This window comes from Buteo buteo, chromosome 28 (genome assembly GCF_964188355.1).
Source record: "Buteo buteo chromosome 28, bButBut1.hap1.1, whole genome shotgun sequence".
NCBI lineage: Eukaryota > Metazoa > Chordata > Aves > Accipitriformes > Accipitridae > Buteo > Buteo buteo.
In genome coordinates this window covers 8,133,424-8,143,423 of record NC_134198.1, presented here as the reverse complement: position 1 = coordinate 8,143,423, position 10,000 = coordinate 8,133,424, and the positions used below count along the sequence as shown (strand labels likewise).

Here is a 10,000-nt window from a genome sequence, read left to right as displayed (position 1 = left end):
GGTGGAAATACTGAGGCGTGGTGCCGATGAGCCACACCTCCTGGCAGTTGTATTAAATAGCCATGTGCTCAAATTTTTTGAAAAATCAGATGGTAAGGTTGTCATCAAAGATTGGAACGGCAGACATGGAGAGTGAAATACCTTCTTTTTACTCCAGCTGTAGTGTCAGTAGGTGGGCAGGCTGCCTGTGCTTGAATTTAGCCCTTCTCCAATCATTCACCAGGGGAAAAAAAGATTGTGTTTGCAGAAGCACACAGCAGGAGTAAAAAAAAATAAAGAATAAAGAATAAAAATCAAAAACAGTTCTAGGGGCATATCAGGACTTCTGTGAAATTACATTCTGGTATTTTAGGACATTTCCAATTCCCTAATAAATTAAAGATTAGACCACGTGTGTGCCTGCATTCGGAAAATATACTTTCCCTTACTAGTTCAACATCTGCTAATTTGGTAATACCTGCTCTGAAAGCCATATGAATGAACCTAACAGGATTTTGCCCCTTCTGAGCTTGTGATGTGAAAGCCTGTAACACTTCTGTGTAATTTTCCAGAATTTTAACTTCAGTTTTAAATCGCTAGGAAGCAGCATTTTTTTCGTAATATGACGTGGTCAATTTAAGCAACGATAAGTGCGATCAGATGCAATAAGAAGTTTTATATTTAAGTTACATATCATCAGTATTCTTTGTGGCGTCAGCTTTTGCCACAGGTGTAGTAGCTGTGGATTTTTATGTCACTTTAATACAAACTGCCTGTACAGTACAAGAAAATGCATTTGCTCTTTTGAGGAGTCAAAAAGCAAGTTTCTAGTGGTTTAGTAAATGGAACTAATGTCCAACATACAGAAACATAAGTTTTGTTAATGCCTAATTTAAGACCTCACATAATAAACCCCCCCCCCCGCTATTTTCTTCCTCCTGTTTAAATAATCACAAGGATGAAACACATAAAAAAGCAAAACTTCTATTTCTAGATCATCAGGATAACCTGAATGCCAGCATCACGTTTTTGCTTTTGTAAATATTATTTATATTTTGTAGCAATGAAATGCTAGTGGTAAGTGTATGCTAAAAAAATAAAACTGCTTTGGAAAAATAATTTTAAACATAGTCAACTGCAACGGCTTCTTACCAATAAATTCCCATAAAACATTTAAAAAAGATTATCTTGGTAGAACTGACTTAATGAATACTCAAAATGCAAGCTCAAATCTACCCTGTAAAGCAATCATGGTTTTTTAGCAACTATTTTGACCTTAGTGACACAAACAATTAATTCTACAAACTTAATATCAAAATAAAATTCTACATCTAATGCAGAATAATCTGTCGATGTATTTAATCAAGGATATGCTTTTTCCATGTATTATACATTCTAGTATCAAACACTGGTTTTAACACACAAGAAAAAAAATGAAAGTGAAAAGCTCAGAAGTGTACGAAGGTACATATATGAGAGAGAGAATGTCTCGTCGTAAGCCAAAAAAAAGCAGAAGAAACAAGTCTGAGCAGATTACAGTTTGCATCATATTTAATAATAAAAATCTACATTCACTTTAGCAATATTTATAAATTGATAAATATCGACAGTAAGATAAAAAGTTGCTTACGTTCTAGTCATACATCTTCAAAGCCGACCTGATGACTTGTGACAGCACCCAATCCATTTATCACCAAGTATGTATTACAATATATTATAGAATACTGTCATTCTCTCTTGATACATGGATGAGGAACAACTCCCTGATTTAAGTCAAACTTCTCATTTCTATATAAAGATCACAACAACATAGTTCATCATTCCAGTAACAGTACTGTCCAAATTCCATATAACTGCTTACAAGAAGATAATGAAGTCTATTATTTTAGCTTATTTACTTTCTATACATCCACCAATTTGTGATCATAATGCTGGAACAAGATGCAAATCGTATGTAACTTAAATTTTTAACTAAGCCCAGTTGCTCTTTGTACACAGCCTAAAATTTCTCATATTTAACTTTCCCCAGTACATATTCATGCCACAGTGAAAACTTATTTTGTGATTTTACTCAGCTGATATAGCCATTCTTAAGCATTAGCATCTCTTTACATAGCTGTCCAGCTGAAGGAAATGTATTAAACCCAGCAATTATTTACTTGCTTCCTTTAGAAGAAGCTATAACAAACTTGATTTGTTTATTTGAAGGCCCCCAATAAAACAACTCAGAGAAGCCAAAACCAGAATGTTAAACTATGACATCGATACATTATATCTTGCACATATTTAAACAATAAAAAAATCTGAATAATAATAACTGCAGGTACAATGGCGTTTGCTCTGTTTTTCTACTTGTGAAAGTTTGTTAGGCAAGTCACATATTAAAAATAACATTTGAGAGAGTTACTACAGTGACAATAATAAAACCAGCCATCATTTTCCTCTTAAAACATATTTCAAGAGGCATCTGGTCAAAAACAGAAAAAAAAGAAATAGAAAAAAGAGGAAGAAAAGCAAAAGTAGCATAAAGCTATGCCCATTATCTAAAGGACATCCTACTGCATGTTTACTAGTGTTTATGTTTCACATCAACATATTTTATAGAAGGATTTATATGCCTAACTCAAGTTGTATTTAAATCCTATGGTGCAGACCCTACCATAAAATGCCTCTTGAGTCCTATTAACTGTACCCATGGTTTTACTTTGCCTGTCTGCTTATTTAAGATCTAATCACAGTTTTGAAGAAAAGATTGTCACTTCTAAGCCTGTCCCCTCAGAACCTGTCTGTTATTAGTACTCAACTGGATATTTTCATCTTCAGTTGTTATTCTCTGTGGTCTTTGCAAATGCTATCTACTGGAATCTGTGACTGTATGGACAAATTGGCTACAAATGCCTAGGACTGCTGCTTTGAGAAACATGTAAGTGGCACATTATTCTGTCAGTATTTTTGTGTTTTAAAGTGTTTCACTTAAGTTTAGTTTTCTAAACATTTTCACCAATTAAATACACTCTCAATAAAGATTTTAAAATGCTTTTATAATCTGAACACCTGAATAAAGGTGATGGCATGCTTTTCAATGAAAACAATATTAAATTTATATATATATGTGTGTGTATATATATAATTTTCTATGAAAATAGTATATATGCACAGTGTACATATACAGATAATAGTGTGTGTATACATATAGGTGTAAGCCTGCTAAGAACTTAATGAAGACGCTGAAACCTGTATTTCCTCAGACTGTAATACTATAAGTGCTCAATTGTTAAAATAGAATACACTTGAAGCAAAGCACAGATTCAAGCCTTAACAACTTCTCATATTTCAATCCACAACTATTTAATTCTTCCACATTTTCTGTCACCATTTAAAATATTTAACTACAGATGTAGCTAGTGTACACTGCTTAATTCAGCACTGAGAATGATTCAATTTTAAGAGCTATTATGACCTGTTATTTCAGAGGCCCGTACACATGCAATTTATCTATCATGTTAAAGCATGTTTCTACAAAACAGGATTTTTATGCTATTTTGTCTTAGAGGAGACAACTTTCCTTCCATTAATGCAATACCTGACGTTGCAATTAAAAACCTCAGTATTTACAGATGAAGTGTTTGAACTCCAGAGGTGCTGAGTGGCCTCAGCAGGTGAGAGGACCAGACACTGAAGACTTGCAGGAGTTCAGAGCAGGTACTGGCACTCTGCAGAATCAGACCCCAATTGTTTACCAAACAAACCGTTTGGGCTTCACTGCATTAGTGCAACCTGCAGCCCCTGACGGGGAGGCAACCATTTCGGTAGACAAAGTAGAAGGAATTATGTCTGTGCAGGTTTTCAAAGGAAAAGAAATCTCACACTGACAAAAATTAATCGATTGCATCTCATAATTAGATGGCGTCAGCAGCCAGACAACGGTTTAATTTTACAGTTGTGAACATAAAAGCAGTTCTCCATTAACTCCCCGAGAAAGCAAACAGACAAACTTAAAAAGATGTTTTTAAAGCGAGAAGGGAAACATACCTACAGAAAAGCTGCTTCTCTCTTTTCCCATATTTTCGAAATCACCCATCCCGGTTACACTCGCACACACGCGCACACACAAAGACAGGCACACGCTCTTTTTTATTTCGGTGGTTCTGAACTAACCAGCATTTTTTATTTACACCTACGGCAGCAAAGCATCTTTATTGTGAGAAGTCACTCTGGTCCCTTCAGCCCAGCTCCGACTTTGGAACAATTCCTCGCAAGCGAAGCGAAGTCTCAAGTAATGTGGCCCTCTGGTGGAAAGCTCTGCATCACCTCCTACGCCACCGAATCGCACCGTAAACTAACAGATTCTGAAAACATGCACTGCAAGGCTTCGGCACAACTTTTATAAATACGCCACGGGATTTTAATCACCAGGCGAGCGCGGCAGCGTGCGGCGGCATCAGCGAGACGTTGCCGCCCCGAGAACAGGATCCTTGCGTTTCAGCGTTAATGTGCACAAAAACAACAACAAATAACGCCCCACGCTCTTCACTTGCACGACACTTCACATTCAGCACGCGCGGAGGGTCTGCGGAAGGGTGCCCGTCCGCAAACAGCCCTTTATTTGTTTAAAAACAAACAGGAAGCAAAACAAACTTACCTGCTGTTGTTGCAGATGCAGCAGTTCTACTGTGCTTACTTCAGTGCTCGTGTCACCACTTGATCTTCCATCTCTGCTGCCAGCATCTAATTGGCTGCTTAGAGTGCTCATTCCATTTTGATTCATTGAACTGTTGCTTATTGTCTCTGTCGCAGATTCCTGCATCATGACTTAATACCTAAAAGTGATTAAGAAGTATCAATTAACACACGCGTTACACCTTCACACTTCCATTATCAAGATGTCCCTCTCTGCCAATTATACAGACAGCATCTTTAGAAGAAGAAAAAAGCCTCGTGGAGCCGTTTACCAAGAAATGCGATGCAAACTCTGCTTTCATACATACAGCTACTAATCACCGGAATTATGGTTTCTATAAGCAAGCTTTGTGTGCTTACGTTTAACGGCCAAAATAACACACCATGCACGCAGCATGGTCAATAGCATTTATGAACGACTACGTTTTAAAGTCTACCTATAAAACCAGTTTAAATGAAGGCACGATTTCACACACTGCTCTATATTTCCTATTATCTAGCTTTGACAACCATGGATGACTATACAGCCTTATTTAAAATATTCACTATCTTGATTCTGTCAGAATTTTACAGCATATCTTATGCAAGGCTGTTGTTTAATGATGCACAGCTAATCATACAAAATTAAAATTTTGTAAGGGTGTTACAAATCATATGGTATCAACCAATGATAAATAGTATAATGGGCTTCTCCTTTTTTGTGACTAAATAAAATTTTGCCTCGGAGGCATTTTAAGAAAAAGCTCCTGCTGCAAACACGTCAGATATTGCCTATTTTTTTAATCAAACGGCTGATATTCATTTATTTTTCTGACATTTAAAACATTTAATACTGTCCTTCCTGGGAAGTAATTAAGCTTATGCATGAGCAGCAATCAAACTGTTCACTTGAAGATGACTTAAAACTCAATTTTAACATAGGCAAATAAATGAAAGATATAAAATTAATTTTCCAGGCATGTATTAGATATGAAAGCTGGAAATAAAATCTATCAAGAATATCACTAATGATTGTGCTAAAAACAGCATAAATTATGCATATTACCTTCTCTACAGTAATAAATGTTTTATCATTTTCACTGCATAAATATACTGTACTTTCAGGATAGCAATGAGATGTCCTGCCAAGATCAGTTGAAATCTTTGCAGTAAATAAAGAACCAACGTGCCCTTACAAACCAGAATTTCAAGGCGCATTTTGTATCTGTAATATGGAAAGGTCAACGTCTCTTCTCAGAGCCACCAAAGTCCTCTCCTGCTCTCGCAGGGTCAGAATGGACCTCACTTTCCCTCACCCTCACTCCCAACGCACGGAGAGAGTCCCCACAACAACCTGGCTGAGCTGTGACTTTAAAAGACACCTCTGAAGGGAGAGGGATGTGGAAGCAAACTCGGGAAAAGAAACAAAGCTTGCTGCTTAGCCTGATTATTGAACTTAGTTATTTGTTCCCTTGCAAAGTATGAGCAATAGCCTTTCTCTGGAAGAAAAAGAAAAAAAAAAAAAAAAGGCAGGAAAAGGATCATTACAACTTCAAGTGCGTGCATGGGATATTAATCAAAACGCTGTATGAATTAAAGCAAACAAGCGCCTACAAGATAAAGTGAAAGTATATATTGTGTGAAGAAAGTTAAAATAGTAAAAGATGAGTTATTTAAAGATGGTCTGGTCAAAAATAAACAGGATGCAAAAAACCCAAACACGAACACAGTTAACATAAAGGAGGGCAGCTGTTCTAGCCCAGTAAACAACAGCAGCACCAGATGTGTTTATGAACAAACAGCCCTTCCTAAACACTCTTACGAACATCAGCGAAGAAAAATAATAGAAGTGGAAAATGTGATACACGCAGTGATGAATTTTACAAGGCAAAAACAAAGCTAATACTCTTTTCTGAGATTAGGCAGCTAATAAGTATTCAAATTAGGCATAAATTTTACATGTACAATGTTTAAAATATTCAGAGAAAAGGGTCTGATTGCCCTTAGTAGTTATATGAAAATTCTAATGCGGGTATGCCACAACTGTGGGAGCAGGCAGCCCTTTCTGATTTTTACAATATTTACTTTCAATAAAAAGACATGTATATCAGAGTGGAAATCTATTTAAAACACTTCATCAACTGTATCGTTACAAGGATTTGGAAATTCGGGAAATTCAAACATTAATCCTCTTTTAGTCAAACAAAGATTTAACCAACAGACAGGTTCATCTTTTACAAATTCGAACGTTAGACAATAACAGTGGTACGTTTAGCCAAGCGCATTAAAAGGGCAAAGGGGTATAAATGTTAGATAATCAAAACATTAGAAAACACTCAGAAATTTAATAAATAAATACATCACCCCCCCCTGTTTTTACATCTCTCCGACTCTTTCACTACAATTAGCAGAGAAGGGTTAAACATCTTCCAGTTCATATTAACCAAAGGGTTTTATGTCTTGTGGATTTTGTATCCTCGCAAAGCCCCAGAGTGTAGTTCGGGCTCTGCATTTTAAGTTAAAGTGTCTGTGAGCCAGCAGAATCGGCTTTAACATAACATGACCAGTAACACTACTCTGGCAATAGAAAACAACACATCCGACCCAACAGCTGTGTACAGAGAGAATGAAACTACAGAGTATCAATGCTAGAAAGGGCAATTTATTTGGAAGTGAAGTAGAAGAAATACTGAAGTATTTATATGAAAGAGTCCATAGAATTCTATGTTAAAACTAAAATGTTATTCCTAGTTGTAAAAGGGTATTTTTAGAAACAATACTGAAACTTTGGCTCGAGCAATGCTCTGTGTTGGTTGTCCACAGCCCCCTTCTCACTGCCGACAACTGAAAAAGGGCTGCTGGAAAAAGCAAGAGCACATAATCTTTTCCTTTTCCCTTGTTTTCTCTTGCATACACCCACACACACGTGTGTATACATGTATATCTGTACACGCGTGTGTACTACTATCAACTCTGAGCCCTCACAAATTAAAGCACTGAAAACATCTAAACAAGGATCATTTCTGATATCGAAGTACCAGTAATTTCAGTTATTGGTGGCAGAATAATTTGCACCTGCAACATCTCACTAAGCAAACTAACATACTTTTTTTTCTTGCTTTTACAACAGTAGTGCGGGTTGTTAGCGTAATAATCATAAATAAATACAAAGGAAATAGAGCGACTGCCAGATACTGAGGCTGAAAGTTTAGTATTTCAAATAGGACAAGAAAAAATATACAGGTCCCTGTTTACACACGTTTATACACATTCACACTTCCTAATCCTTCTTTTTTTCTCTTGCTGTCACACTCGCTGTCAGTCATGAGCGTGCCTACACAGGCACGCATGCACACACGCACCCACACTCACAGACACATACGTTCACCAGCACCTACTTCTGCTGCGATTCCCAAACTCTTGTCGCCAAAGGTGAGATACAAGCTCTGCTACCAGGTATTTTAAGCAAAGGTATAGGGAAAACATTTGCTGCCCTCTGCAAGACAGAATGAAACCGTAGATTATATTAGCGTGTGGTTGCTCTGCAGGTCGAATGCCTAATTCTGCCAGGGTAACCAAGCAATCACCCGCACCAGAAAAGAAATACCGGTCCCGTGAAGTTAGAAGCTACAGTTTTACTTTTCTCCCCGGCAGTAAACTGTAGGTTTTCGGCGCACGCGTGTGCGTTCTAAGCCGGCAAGTCGCTGTACAGATACTTATTCTCTACACCACTTCCCTTTTGAAACATTAAACTGACACTGGAACTGACTGCACAAGATTGCATTTTCTCTTCCTAAACAACTTGAATTGAAAGGTTACTTAGTGTAACAATATTTACTTGCAGAATTGTGTTGTTACCAAGGGTATAATGGATGGTGGCTATGCAGGTTTACGCAAGAATGAGTGAAGCATGAGGCATTAGCCATGTGTTTGACATGTTTCAAATTGCTATAATCCAGCATTAAACACACCCAGCAATTCATGCCATTTCTTGCAGCCATACTCTTGAATAAAGCGTGCACAACCACTTATTATATAAATTAGTATATGACTCCCTGTTATAGTCACAACAGTGCTTTTGTGTTTATTTTGCATCAAGATGGGGCCTTTTATTTGTACAAATAGCAGGATAGAGAGCCGTAGCTCAATTAGACCTCCTTACTTTATGACAGGGCGCACCGAACGCCGGGCTGCCGGCCTTCGCTTCGCCCTGCCAGGTAGAGCTTCTGCTGGCGCCCACGGCCCCGGCGCGAAGGGCGGCTGCTGCCGCCGCCGCCGCCGGCCCCGCCGTTCCCCCGGTCGCCGCCCGCGCCGCCGCGCCGGCAGGCGGGAGCGGGTGCGCGGCACGGGAGCTGCCGCCAGGGGGCGCCGCAGGGCCGGCCGGCAGCCCGCCCCGCCCCGCCCCGCCCCGCCCCGGGGCATGCTGGCCCTGCCCCGCCCGCCCCCCCGGGGCGCCCCGGCCGGAGCCCTGCGGCGGGCGGCGGCCCTGGACGGCAGCGGGCCGCCTGCCGAGACAAACGGGAAGGTGCCCCCCCCTCCCTCCCCTCCGGGGGACCGTCGGACCCGTCCCCCCGCCAGAGAGACGGCGCCTCCGCCGGAGGTGGGCAGCACGGTCACAAAGCCCCTCCAGAAACACCCGTGTGGTGCTGCCCGGACCCCGCTCCGGGACCAGCCCCCCCGACCACGGCAGCGGCCCCGGGCCCGTGACCCTACTCTGGGTCGATCGCTGGCCCATCCCCAGACGAGGCGGACCCGCAGCGCGGGGCGCTGGACGCCGTGGGGCCGAGCTCGCCCGGCGCGCCCGTGGGTTTTTCCTCCTTTCACCTCCTAAGGCACGGCCCAGGCTTCGGCCTCTTAAAACTGGCCTAGGATGGGCAAGCCGAGGTGAGGAGCTAGGCTTAAATCACGGTAACTTCTGTGCTCTGCTGGAATTAATTCATCATTGACACAAGGCACAATGCACCTGAAGCCTTGCGCTGGTGTGTTAGAAGTCTTTAATAGTTAAGATTGCCTAATAAATCAAAATGCCAAATATGAAGGACATAGCTGAATGTGTGAGAACAAAAAATTGGACAAGCTAAGAGAATACTTGTAAAGGGTTTGGGTTGGGTTGGGTTTTCTTCACCTTATCTAAAACATTTAGCTTTCAAAGCCTGAGTTAAGCAGAGACATAAATTACTTCATTCCGTATTTTTTAAATATGTAGGTAAATGAATATGATTAAAACACTAATTAGGTCAACTGCTATCGAAATACTGTAAAATGAAGTACCTATATTAGTAGGTTTAATATACTGCTACCTACTCAAATAAGTTTTCTCTGTAAAAATGTAAAGTATGCTCTAACACCTTGTGCTGGAAGG

General features: G+C 40.0%; 1 protein-coding gene across 4 annotated transcripts in view; it reads right to left on the bottom strand.

Moving 5' to 3' along the window:
- FOXP2 (forkhead box P2) overlaps nt 1-10,000 on the bottom strand; it is a 433,685-nt gene that overhangs the window by 189,672 nt on the left and 234,013 nt on the right. For all 4 annotated transcript variants that reach the window (XM_075059023.1, XM_075059020.1, XM_075059022.1 and 1 more), the window contains exon 4: nt 4,622-4,799. In XM_075059023.1, coding sequence (XP_074915124.1) covers nt 4,622-4,789 — 168 coding nt within the window. In that variant the 5' untranslated portion in view covers nt 4,790-4,799. The remainder of the gene's footprint in view (nt 1-4,621; nt 4,800-10,000) is intronic.